The sequence below is a fragment of the Tinamus guttatus genome, unplaced genomic scaffold, assembly GCF_059628265.1.
Source record: "Tinamus guttatus ecotype Peru unplaced genomic scaffold, ASM5962826v1 Tinamus_guttatus_pri_ptg001602l, whole genome shotgun sequence".
Lineage (NCBI taxonomy): Eukaryota > Metazoa > Chordata > Aves > Tinamiformes > Tinamidae > Tinamus > Tinamus guttatus.
In genome coordinates this window covers 5,673,178-5,687,268 of record NW_028290136.1, presented here as the reverse complement: position 1 = coordinate 5,687,268, position 14,091 = coordinate 5,673,178, and the positions used below count along the sequence as shown (strand labels likewise).

The window sequence follows — 14,091 nt, the reverse complement described above, 5'->3', positions numbered from 1 at the left end:
CTTGTTCAAACTTGTACATACTTACCAACTTCCCTTTTCCAACCAATTTTATATTTGTAAGCCCCCTAGAGACAACAGCAATACTGCTCATATTGTGGCTTGTACAAGAGCAGAATTGCATTATCTTTGGAAGTGCTTTATCCAGGGGTTGTATGAGGTCAGAAAAACTCAGAGCAAGTGTCAAAAGAATTAAATTACTATCAGGGGAGCCAAAGAAATGTTGCTGTCTGAAAGTTAACTAAGAAATCTGAAACGCAACTTTGCAGTGAATTACTCTTCAGGGATTAAGCAGATAGGGCTGAAGCAGATAGTTGATGGTTGAAATGAAATACAGAATAAAAATCTGGTCTAGAACTCCCTAATATTTTTAAACAAGTATACCAGGTCATTCAAAAAACATTTGTACTCCACCTCCTGCACATTCATTTTGTAAAAACAAACAAACAAGCAAAAAACAAAGCACAACTATTTGTGTTCGTTTATACAATTTTGTATTCAATTATGTTCTTGTCTCTTTAATATATGACCAATTTATTGATGTTGGTGGAAAACTACTGAAATAGGGAAGAAACAAAAGAAAAACAGGATAAAAAAAAAGAGAAAGAAAAAAAGAGTCTGTGCAGAATATTTAATGGTTGATGTCACTGTCAGTGCTCTGAAGAGAAAACAATAACGCTTTTCAAATCCAGACTGGAAGTAATTTCAAATTATAAAATGACACTCTGATCCTTTTAATCTGATTTTCTGAAGCCATACTGTAATGCCCTTTTTCTGGGGAAACCCACTCCAGTATTAAGTTTTACTACAGCATAAGGGTCAATTTAAATGGTACAACAAGGCAAGTTTTACCATGCAGCTTGCAGAAATGGAGAGCAACAGCATCTAATTGATTTTCTAGTACACATTTGCAGCACGGGGTGGTAAAGCCTCCTTCACACAAAACTATAAACATGTTACTCTGTATAATAGTTTTCAAAAAAACTAGCAGCATTAGTCTGATAAACTGACAAGAGAGGAAAACACTGGAGAAATTTGATGAATATTTCTAGTGATTACAGAAAGCTGAAGAGCAAGTGCTACCAGATACGGAGGCGGTTAGAATTAACTGGTCTGGACTCTTGAAAAGTCCCCTTACAGCTAAAACACTAATAAAAACAGTTCCTAGCATCTTTTATAAAGTTTGTTCTCCACTATGTTCCTTATCTACCTAAAAGCAGGCAAATGAATCTTGCTCTGTTTTTCTTCCTGTGTTGCTGGAGAGCAAAAGTATAATGTAATGTAAGCAACATAACAATGAAAAGCCATGTTAAAGTGAAAGCATTTACCTAGGCTCCTGTTGAGGCTAACTCAAAATATACACTAGGAAATGGCACACAACTCTCTAGGTCAGACAGCACAGACATTTAGAGGAAAACTTCCAAAGCACCAATTCATTTGCGAAGCTAATAATATCTTTTACCAAGTACCCAATACTTAGCCAGCTACTCACAAACATGTAACCTTCCTCACACGTTACTCAGGAAGACAGAGTAACAGCAACAGAGCTTTTGAACAACTTGTACCTATCTATCTGTCTGCTGTTTTCTTTTTATTTTTTAATTATTATTTTATTGATTTGCACAGGTGTGTTTCTTAATGGAAACTACAATACCATACAACTGTAGAAGTACCCACTTGCTGGAATACTAGTACTGGTAAGTGGGACAAATAAGATTTTGGGTCATTCTTTCACTCTCCCACACCTCCAGCAGAGATGCTCTGAGCTATGTATTATTAGGTGCAAAATTTAGAGTCTAAAACCTGAAGGAAGACTGAGGAAGTAACAAGCAAGAGTTTTTAGCAGAACACACAAAAATCAAAGTATATATTAGTAACCGAAAACATACATGACAACTTTTAGAAAGTTAAATAAATGTAAACAATGGAAGTAATTTAATTTTCATTATAAACTGTAGGGGGAGGAAACTGAAAAAAAAAAAAAGCTATTTTTAATTACAGAACACCAATACCAATGCCATGAACCTAACATCTATCTAGAACTTAAACAAAACACTGCTAAGGAAAACACCATTAAGTGATTTGGTTCATTCGCAGCACTAGGATAAGAAGAAAACATAATTTACATGAAACAACAATACTTACAAAAAGGTACCTGACCCGCAGACCTAAATCAACAATAGCATTTCAGAGACTAAACTTTATAATATAGTTATTTCTTCAAGCATCAAACTGCAGAACAGTTTTTCTAAATATCACATGCAGCTAAGAGAGGCTTGAACTTTCTCAGTCTCCACTCACAGATTTCCAAAGGGGCTGGCTACCTTAATACTTATGAGGAGACTTATTTCAAGTTTCTTGTTTTATTTTACCTCATCTTCCAACTCTGTCTCAGTATAATTCATATTTGTATAAGCAGGACTTTTTTTTTTTTTTTAATGTTGCCAATATAAACTTCCTCGAGTTCACCTACAATTCAGCTCTCACTGCCTAGAGTGTGGGAGTGCACAGTGGTACCACGGAGCAACCCCTAGCAGGAAGAAGCGGGGAGTTCTGCTCTTGGAGATGAGCATTCACTGAGCACCTCTGCTCTCTCAGCGTCACACCATACTGCTGCAAAATCCACAGCTGCACAGCTACACGGTGGAGACACAGAGCTGTGGGAACATTCTCTCCCTCTCTTCCAGCTGCTTGAGGAAAGTGAGAACTGTCCTGCACTCAGATTCCTCATATGTTCACCAAGACATCGACCTCGGTTCATTCCCTGACAAGCACCCCAGGATGTACGCAACATACTCAAGAAAAAAAAAAGTCACTTGTGCCTATCGCAACATAGAATAGCCAGAAGCAAATTAGTACTTCTGTATACACAGTACCTGGGAAAGAACAGCTTCTCCTCCACTGTTTCCATAAGGCAGGCGAACAATGACCAGATCTCTGTCAGCGTTACTTAAGCGGCTCAAAGGTTTCACTTTGCTGATGTTTTCCTTCATCGCTTCCTCAAAAATGCAGCCACTGATCAAAAAATCTAACTTAATTTCAGTGTTGTCCGGTTTAGAGACTACTAATTCACAAACAGTCTTCATCTTGTCCTTTCGCTTTATCTGAATACCATTAAATGCAAATGAGGAAGAAAATCCTAAAATTTTTCCACCATTAGATAAAAACTTGATAAACTGTTTGTGATTTTCCTCAGAAATAGTCTCCTCTGTGGCAATGACTAACAGTACTGCATTATCAACCCAGGGATCTTTCAGAACTTGCTCCTCACGCAGATGGTAGATGGTGTAGCTGTCTCCATCAACACATTCTTCAAGGACTGATTTTACCTGCTCAAATTGCATTTTTGAACCTTCACAGCCAACATAAATCAGGATGTTAGGGGGTTTTCCAGCAAGGTTTACTCTTTTTATTTCTCTTGTTATGTATTCATCATTTTTATCTTCTGGTTTGCTGCTGCAATCATCAGGAAGTTCAGGAATGTTTTCTGCAGAGGCAAATCTGACTGACTCAATAGTACTGTTCTCAAGTTGCAAACATTCATGACAGCTGGAAAGATGCAAGTGATGATGTTCTCCAGGACCTATCTCTCTGTCAGACAGACTACTGGATTCTTCTTCATGCTTGCTTACTTGCTCTAGCTTGTATTCCTCCTCTTCTGACTGTGGATCACCCGGATTTGCAGCTATTTCTAATTCTGATTTAGCAGGAGTTCCAGAAGTATCTGCAGCAGTTATTTCATTCATCTGTGCAGTGCATATGCTTTTATCTTTTTCAGATGGTTCCACCTGCCCCAACTCCTTCAGAATAGATTCCTGTAAGTGGACAGCTGAAAAAGTTAAGAATAATAAAATTATAAAATTATAAAAATATATCAAAAATATAAATATATAAAACTAATATATAAATATATAATAATAAATATATAAAATTATATATAATATATAATATATATAATATAAATATATAATAATAAATATATAAATATATAAAAAAATATATAATAATAAATAATTATAATAATATATATAATTATATATAATATATAATGTATAATAATAATAAATAATAAATATATAATAATAAATATATAAAATTATAAAAATATATCAAAAGAGAGATTATCATATTCATCATAGCAGCATGCAACTGAATTTAGGTTAATTTCAGACTAAGTCATCTACTAAAAACTCACTAATTTGACACACTAAAAACTACCACTCCGAGAATATAATACATTTATACTCATAACACAAGCTGTTTCCTCTTTTTGTTCCAGAATTGTCTGACAGAGAACAGCACTCAATTTTACTCCGGTTGAGCAAATATTTAAGCATAAATTTCATTGTGAGTACAGACATATTTGCATAAAAATAAAACAACAAAAAAGCTACTGTATACCATCCTTACTTAGCAGAATAGGAAAGTAAAGAGGCTATCTTGTAAATGTGTCACTTCTAAATGTTTAATTTTGCCTGTGTCTCTTTGAGTGAAAAGGGACAGAAAGCAAGAGAAATACCTATGGAAAAAATCTGACTTCTTAAGGAATGCAGGGTGGAAAACTGTATGCTGCTATTTTGAAATTAACTATTTCGAAAAAAGGTCTTGCAGTGATGCTGTTGGGTAAGATGGAAACACTGACAGTGTTTTTTGCATTACTAAAAGCAGCAAAAATCAAAATTTGGCACAAGTAAGAAAAGAGAGAGGAAAAATCAAAACTGTTTCCAGTCTGCACAAAAGCAGACTTACCTTTCCATATCAAGACACATGAGCTAAGAACCCAAGGAACAAATAGCAACTGCTTAAAAAAATAAATAAATAAATGTAAAGATAATATGTTCCTGGGAAGCCCCAAAGAGACAAGAAGGTCAGAGATAATTACTGTTAGTGCAAAATCTCAGACAGCAAACCAACTAAGGACAAGGAGAGAAAAAAAAATAATCTTCAGAGTAAAAAGCTTTTTTTTTTTCCCCCATATGTTGATTTGAAATATCAAAGGCAGATGTTTCGAAGTAGACAACATTTGACTTAATCCCTCTCTGCTCCCACAAGGTCATCTGTATATTGTATATGTCCAATTTTTGTTGCTGATTTCTCGAAGAAATTCAATGAGAAATGAGATTAACAAAATAGTCAACTAGCTTACAGCATACTAGATCTAAATTTCACTTTCTTCACTTAAGAGCATTTGCCCTTGAAACCATATACTCTTCAACTCATTTGGAAAAGAAAACTGAAGCAAAATTTCTCATATTCCAGGAAAATTTCTCAACTACCAGACTTTACACCCAGATCAGATGATCTAATGGACTTACCTCAGCAACATACGGAGATAGCATTTTCTATCTTTGTCTTTGTGTTCATACATTTACATACTTGCAAAAGGATAACCCAGTATCTTGGGTATTGAGGGATCTCATCATACTAAGGTTAATTAATTATTAAAGTGGCTACTGAACATCAACCAAAAGGAAAAAAAAAATGATATTTTGAATTATATTTTCCTGCTATTTCTCATGTTGCATTTGTGACATGCTCTGTAAAGAACTCATTCAAGAAGTGTTCTGACTTTTCAAGAATCTCTGCATTTGGCAATCTTAAGTTTAAAATACAGTAACATGACAAAGCGATAAACTGCCTAAAATGGCAAGTGGAAGACAACATCTTTCAAAAACAAAAGCATATTTATGTGGGTAGACGTAAAGATTTTAGGCACAGCCCTACAATACCCACAAAACAAAACACAATCTGCCCTAAAAAACAATTTGCAAAGGTACTTACAAACTATCTTGTGTGGCACCATCCCGTTATCCATTTGCAGCCTATCTTCCATGAATGCTATCCCAAGGTTACTGAAGTTATCAATACTTGCTTCAGCAATTAATTTATAAGGCTCACCAGGTTTACAGGCCAAAGGTGAACAATAATCTGACCACTTCACAACCTAAGAATAAAACATACATTTTTCAGACTGAAAAATGTTACCAAAAAAAAAAAAAAAACACAAAAATACCAACAGTATTATGAATCTGCATGATGCACAAAAACAAACAAGTAAACTTACTTACAGACAGAGAGAGCCAACACAGGGACATTAACAAACCAAAATAACCAAACTAAAAATTACTCCTGATCTTTGAATTTTGTTAAAGACTGTTATAAAACAAAAATTTTAAAAAGCATAGTTTGCTGTCCCTTGATGACCCTGCTTGGGCACAGAGGGTTAGACTAGATGATCTCCAGACATCCCTTCCAACCATCACTCAATCTGTGATTGTTTTTAGTGTTTCTAAATTCTATACTGGAACAATTACTTTTAAGATATTCTTCTATGATGTTTGACGTGTTTAAAATGACTAATACATTTAATGGTATCACTGAACAAACATCTCAACTAGAAAGAAAAATTTAAGTTGGAAGCTCCTTCCACACAAAAGTGTATCCTTCATGCCTACAAATGTCAATCTGCGATACCAAATACAAACGAAACAGTATTTCAGAACACCATTCAGGAATGGGTCACACAGCAAACAGTACCAGCTACAGGAGTTCATTTGCATTCTATCCTGAAACAAAGCAGCAAAGCAACATCAAAACCAAACTGAAAGGGAAGAGGGAGTACAAACACTTCTTTCTCAGAAAATCAAGGCCATAAAGATTCAAGAAACATATACAAGATTGAATTAAAGCATTATCATCCTCTGTAAGTAAAATCTTTATCCTTTTCTATTTCTAAGACATGGCTTTCAACACAAATTATGGAAAGAATACTGATACAAACTGCCAATTACTACTGTTTTAAAAAGTACACACTCATTAATTTAATCTGTCAAAAGCACTAACTAAAAGGATCAAAGATACAAGTCACTTATCTACAACAACAACAACAGCACAAGTTCTCTGAAAAAGCAGAAAAAGATTCATTATCAAAGCGACACTCTTGGGTTTTCCCCCTTCCAAGAAGGCCTGTTAAACCCAAACTAAACAACAACACTGGCTTCAAGAACAAATAGCAAGTGTAATTATAAAAACCACAACCAGACACAAAAAGAGTTTTGAACGGCAGCCATATTAATTAAAGACTACAGAACTGTCTGCAGACTCATAGCTGGAAATCAGTACTTATTGTTTTATTTCCACAGCCCTTGTTCTCCATAGGATATAAAATGTTATTGTTCTCCTCCAAGGGTGTTTTTAGAGCCAATGAAGCACCACTTGCTTTCATGACCTAAGAAAAACTTAAGACTTCCTCATGTAGCATGTTCTAAATATACAGAAAGACGGTGCAATTTTCATACAGTACCTCCAATACTTCAATGTTATCATCACCATCATGAAGCTCTGCTGTTTACCATTACACACAGAATACAACACACCGATTAAAGACAGTAAGGAAAGCATATATTTTGAGTATATAAAATGAGCGTAGGCTCAGTGACATTCTACTTGTTCATAATTTATAAGAAAGTCAGGTAAGCTTACCTTTTAATCTATGTCAATAAATAGATTTTAGAATATGATGCATGCTATCGCTGACTTTCTATTTTACAATATTTCCCTTGAACAAGTTCAAAGAAGCTTAGATTTCACACAACCTTAATAGCCACACCTACTCCCCAAGGCATGGTGGTGATCTACCAAGAAAACTGGCTAGGTACCTTCCAAGTCAACACCTATCCCTATCATTAGCAATTAAACTTATTCTAAAAAAATAAAATAAAATAAAATAAAAAAGAAGGAAAAGCAGGGATTATGCAGGCAGTATCTTGGCACAGGTCACAAGGTCAGCTGTATTTTTTAAATTAGGGACCAAACTCCCAGCTCTAGCACAAGAGGAAGTGCCAGCTTCAAATTGGTGAAAGCCAGGACTGGAATTAAGGTTAAAATTATCCAAAATGTGCAATTCCAAACTTGTACTTATAAATCATGATCAAAGAAATTTTCCGAGAGTGGTTTCTATTTCAAATACAACTTTCCACAACGGCTGAATTGGAGACTTGGAAAATACTTGGGAAAACATCACATACACTTATTTTTTATATTTTTACCAAGATATTTGCTTTAGCCAGTGTCAGACAGGACATTGGGCTAAATGAACTTCTGATCCAGCTTAGAGATGCAGCTCTCACGCTCAGTTTTTCCTGTTCAGCATATCTAGCCACATGTGTCTTTTCCCAACGCCGTTTCTGGCCACAGCTAGAGAAGTGCACTGCTACTAACAAAAGATCTGAATAAAACAGCTCTGACTTGATCTGAAGCATAATATAAAACCATTAGTTGTAACAGTGATCAAGTTGATTTTAACAATCACAGTAGTCTTGACAGTATCATACAACTTGCATTCTTATTTCTAACAGAAAATCTAAATATGCATAAACTGTCTACTCCTAGCTTTCTTCCATCAAGCTTTAAGAACTATATCTACTAAATGACTTACCAGTACTACCACTTCCTAAGCAAGGAAAACTGAGCGGCTTACCTCTTTTGAACAGCCAGGTATTTTCTGCGAGTTATCTGTTTGAACTGAAATGCTTTCTGTCACAAAAGCTATACGTTCTGCTTCAAGTAACTTATCAGGATAAATAAAAGGAGAAATGAGTAGTAGACTCCACCTGTTTAAATCTTCAAGGGACTGAAAGTAACAAGAAAAAAAGTAATTACATAGAAAGTCTGATTTAATAATTCATGTTTAAATCATTCCCAGCTTAACTTCTAACCCAATCCTTCAACCTTAAATGCAGAGTCTCTACAACTTCACACTTCCCATGAAGGGAAAGGGGGTAAAAGTCTGCATCATTAAGCAGGAACATGTCAAAAGTAAAGTGAAAAACGGCAAGCTGAGCTTTTCCAGCAATTCATGTACCAGCTTCACAGCAGAAGTGTGTAACCAAGTGACCCTCTGAAAGCCACTAGGAGTTTCCACGGGCCATTCCGACATTGCATTGTGTGACTGGCAGCATCTCCCATCCAGTCCAATCTTTCTCTCCCATGCACTGCAGCCTATCTTGCCTCCCTCTCACTACACAAACACCGGTGATGCCCCTGTTGCTTCTCTCTCTGCTCCTGGAAACTCAAGGGCATGGTTTGCAACTTGGCAGGGACTACGCACAAGGGAGCCCCTCTGACTGGCCAGCAGTTAGAAGGGGTTTCGATCCAGCCAGATAGAGGCCCTTTAAGGAACATATAGCCACAGGCTAAGTAATACACACCTGCTAAACCTATCTGACAAAAGACCAATCTCTTTACTTGTGACTCACAAGTAACTCAAGGGCTTTACATTATACATGTCTCATTTTCAGGATATCTAATTTACCTAACTTGCAAAGTTCCAGGACTTTTTTATTTTTCTTCTCCAAAGTCAATTAAGGCCAGTGAATACACACAGCTTCAGCATTAATTTATAACTTTTTTTTTGAAATAGAGACAGTATATTAGCTCAGAATATATTTTTTCAAACATATGTAGGTCCTCATATGTTAGAATCTAAATTATTCATTCAGTATGCAATTCTGAGAATTAGAGTTAAAATTTATCATTTTTAAATTTGCCATTTAGGTATTTGCCATTCACTCAGCAAATCATTGGGTAAATTATTTTCTTTATTACATTACAAAAATCATTTCCTCTCTAGGAGCAAGTAAAGCTCAATAGCTGGCATTAGCTGACTAAACAGGTTTAAATGTTCTTCTGAAAGAATTTCTAAATATAGAATCTGTTTCTATATCATATTACATTTTTTTTCCAGATATTGCATGGAACTTACTCTTTTCTTTTCATACTTTAAAAGGGGAAAATATTCTAAGAATTCTTTTTTTTTATACTACTATGCTAGGAGCAGATCAAACCAACATATGCTTTGTGCACCTTGAAAAGTTTACTGTGGAGCGAATTTCCCTCTAACATGCCACGTGTGTGTATACTTGTCCAAATCTAAATGGAAACAGCACAATATTGTCTTGCTTATAGTAGCAAAATTACAGGGGATGTAATGGTTAGATGCCAATTCAACCAGCCTTACAGAACACTGAGGCTCTGAGTGAGCAGACAACTATTTTCCATAGAAAGTCAACTAAACTGAACTTATGCATTATCTTAAGCACTTGATTTGATGAAGAGTCAAAAAAATCCTTTCGAGGTCACCATTTATGACTTCCAGTATCTTATCTTAAGGAAGATGCTAATCACAGTCCAGATGCTTTTACACCTACTTCAGAAGCAAAGTAGCTCAACTAACTTCCAAGAAGCTGGAAAAGTGAGATAAGTTATCTATTTCTTTTCATAATGTTCATGTACAAAGTAGAAGGAAAGTTCTGCACTGATGCTGTCTCTAACACAGTCAGGACAGAACCATTATACTGTCACACTACTGAGTATCAAAGTTTTTTTTTTAAAAAAAACTGTAGCATACCTAAGTGGTATTTTTGGAAAATGTTTGCATAAATAGATGAATTCAAAGAAAGAAAGAAAATATGATTTGATCAGCCAACACAATTTGATCCTGAGTGCTAGGTTAGGAAATATAGAGAGACACAGTACATATATAAAGATATACCTATCCAATGACGTACGTATAGGAATGCAAACCACTACAGACATGCTTAACATCTGTGTAAAATTCTTAGAACAAGGCTTGCATCTTTCACAGGAACTTAGGAGTTACAACCAGTAACATTAAATACCTATTTTTAGGAGATAAGTACATTTTGAATGACAGCTCTGTTTGTCATATCATCTGACATGACTTTATGCCAAACTTTAAGCCACAGCATGGTTCCCTAGAAGGCTTCCCAATTCCCGTAAACAAAAACGTAAGAGAAGCAGATAAATTTTCAAAAACAAGCAGAAGTGGAGCAAAGGACAGCACTGACCAGTTTCAGCATGATTTACATAACCATAATCCTGAACAATTTACATAAAATTCCTCTGAACACATGGATGAAATATGAACACATACACACACACACAACTTTAAGAGCAGATTTTAGCTCATTTATATTCCTTTACACAATGGAAGATATAATTTATAATTTGTTTCTTTTCAGTTAGAGACTCTCATGTTTTTTAAGAAGCACAAAAAAAAAAGTCTATTTTATAAACTAATCCCATCAGTATTTGTGATTTTGATTTTTTCTGAAAATTGCCCTCTTTACCCATTCAATTGCTGGAAAGCTTTTCTGTTTTTTGAAGCCACGCTTTAGTCAACGGTATGCTCCATAAATACATCTATCATGCTCGCTTAAGGCGAATGGGAAACAACTGAAATAACTCCCACAAACACACACATAAACACTAACAAAACGGCCAGCTCAGGATAACTCGCCTAAACGCTCCAATCCTAGTGGTTAGTGAGCAGGCAAGTCCAACATTAATTTAAATGGTAGTTCAAAATATCTCGAGTGATTTGTAGGGGTGGAGCGAGAGGCAGGGGAGTCTCATTTCTAAATCTGAATTGTTAAAGCTTTCGGTTTCGAGTACTGCATTTTTTTCCATGGTCGCGGTCCACCAAGGCCTCACCCCTCCCTCCCATCCCCTTGCGAGGAAGCGTTCTGCAGCTCGTGTTTTTCAGCTCGCGTCTCCCTCGATTAAAATGGTGTTTTCGTACTGAGAGGAGCGTGCAATTCTCGGTACCTGAAAACCACACTCTCACTCCATGAGAGGTTCAACCATGCTTTAAATCTCTTAACTCTAGAACTTGAATGCATAAACACGGCCTATATCTTCAGGCAAAAACGTTTGAGCTAAAAGGACGTCATCAGTCAAGAAGCACCACCAGGTTCTCCTGGCTGACCGCTCCCCTGGCCATAGCCGCGCTTGCGGAGCAGCGTTGCATACGCAGATAGCAAAAGCCCCGCTCGGCCCCGGAGCGCTCAGCAGTGCCGAGGGGTAACCGCAGCTTTACAAACACTCCCCCGCACACCAGGCAAAGAGCGAGGCGCTCTCACCTTCGCCTCCTCCGCGCCCGGCCCGGCCCAGCCCGACCCGCCCGCCGCGCAACCGCTGCGCCCCACGGCCGCCTCGCTCGTCACCGCCTCCGTTACCACGGGGACAACCTCCCCCCCCGCACGGTCGCACCTGCGTCTCGCCCGTGAAGAAGACTTTGTTCCCGATGCGCAGGCACACGCGCTCCTCGGGCAGCGGCGGCGGCGGCAGCCCCTGCGTGCGTGACTGCCGGGAAGGCGGTGGCGTGGCCGGGCCAGCGCAGCAGCAGAAAGTGAAAGAGCAGCGGGAGCGGTGGAGGCGGTGCACGGTGCGGCGGATGAGCGCAGCCGAGCTGCGCCCCCAGCGCGCCCATAGGTAGAGATAGCAGAGCGTGATCAGCATGGCGCGCGGCCCCGCCCCCGCCCGGCCTCGCAACGGCCCGCAACGGCCGCCGAGCGCAGGCCCCGCCCCCGGAGCCGGGCCCGCCCGCGCCATTGGCCGTCTCCCTCCGCCCCGCCTCCCTCTGCGCCAAAGAGAAAGGCGCTCCCCCGTTGGGCCGGGCGGCGGCCGCTCTCATTGGCTCGCGGCCCCCCCACCTCCCGCCCCGCCCGTTTGAAACCTTCCCCCGCCCACAACGACGCCCCCCAGAGGAGCCCGTGGGTAACGGGCGGCGCGGGGCGCCGTTACGGCCTCTCCCTGCGCGTCCCGCCCCGTGGGCGAGCTCACGGCGGGCGGGAACGCCCCAGTATGCGGCGAGGTTCAGCGTGGAAGCGGTAGAGCCGCGCTAGTGGCGTTTATGCACCTAAAATGGCTTTTTTTTCAAGATGTAGAAAATAAAGAATTTTGGTTTGAGCAACATGTAAAGGGAAAAAAAAGTTAAAAGGGCATTGGGGATTTGTTTTGTCATGTAGTATTCATGGCTGCAGAATCACAGAAGGGTTGAAGCTGGAAGGGGCCTCTGGAGATCATCTGGTCCAATCCCCCTCCACAAGCAGGGTCACTGAAAGCTCAGTTTGCAAGGATTGTGTTCAGGCAGCTTTGGAGCATCTTCAAGGAAGGAGTCTCCACAACCTCTCCAGGCAACCTGCTCCAGTGCTCAGTCACTCTCACCATCAAGAAGGTTTTTCATAAGTTCAGAGGGATCGTCTGGTGTTTCAGTTTGTGCCTGTTGCCTCTTGTCCTGTCACTGACCACCACTGAAAAGAGTCTGGCCCACATTAATAAGATGCCCCATGAACTTTCTCTTCCCCAAGCTAAAGAGGCCCAGCTCTCTCAGCCTTTCCTCATACAAGAGATCCTGCAGTCCCCTAATCATCTTATCCAGCAGGTTTATGTCCCTTTTGCACTAGGGAGCCCAGAAATGCACACAGTACTCCAGGTGCGGCCTCACCAGAGCTGAGGAGAGGGGGAGGATCCCCTCCCTGGACCTGCCGCCAACACTGCCTAATGCACTCCAGGCCTTCTTGGTCACAAGGTCACACTGCTGGGTCATGCTCAACTTCTTGTCCACCAGGTCCTTCTCCACAGAGCTGCTCTGCAGGTCACTCCCAGGTCTGTCCTAGGGCCTGGGGTTGTTCCTCCCTGTTGTCATGCCTGGGGTTGTCAATGACCCTGGGGTCACCAGGCCTGCAACTAGAATTTACACCACTGATCACAACCTTTTGAGCCTTTCAGCCAGTTCTCAATCCACCTCACTGGTTGCCCATCTATCCCCTGCTTCCTGAGCTTGCCTGTGAGGATGTTAGGTGAGACAGTCAAAAGCCTTGCTGATGTCAAACTGGGCAACATCCACTGCTCTCCCCTCATCTACCCAGCTAGTCACCCTATCGTAGAAGGGTATCACATTGGTTAAGCATGATTTCCCCTTGGTGAATCTGTGTTGACTGCTCCTGATGATGTTCTTAGGCTTCCTATATGCTTAGAGATGACAACCAGCTTGAGCTGCTCCATCATATTTTCCAGGGATCAAGGCAAGGCTGGCTGACCTGTAGTTTCCTGCGTCGTCCTTCTTTCCCTTTTTGAAGACTGGAGTGACATTAGCTTTCTTCCATTACTCGGCACCTCTCCTGTTCTCCATGTCATTTCAAAGATGATGGGGACATCTGCCAGCTCCTTTAGCACTTGTGGGTGCCTCCTACGAAGGCCCATGGACTTGTGGATGTCCAGTTTGCCTAA

General features: G+C 39.6%; 1 protein-coding gene across 2 annotated transcripts in view; it reads right to left on the bottom strand.

Moving 5' to 3' along the window:
* The window catches only part of HLCS (holocarboxylase synthetase), a 112,441-nt gene extending 100,123 nt beyond the window's left edge, over window positions 1-12,318 (bottom strand). Inside the window, exons 1-4 of one of the 2 annotated variants that reach the window (XM_088539338.1) lie at window positions 12,070-12,318; window positions 8,477-8,629; window positions 5,779-5,941; window positions 2,874-3,826 (exon numbers count right to left, since the gene is read on the bottom strand). In XM_088539338.1, coding sequence (XP_088395464.1) covers window positions 2,874-3,826; window positions 5,779-5,941; window positions 8,477-8,629; window positions 12,070-12,318 — 1,518 coding nt within the window. The remainder of the gene's footprint in view (window positions 1-2,873; window positions 3,827-5,778; window positions 5,942-8,476; window positions 8,630-12,069) is intronic. The other variant, XM_088539339.1, reaches the window with a different exon arrangement.
* Window positions 12,319-14,091: the final 1,773 nt, after the last annotated feature.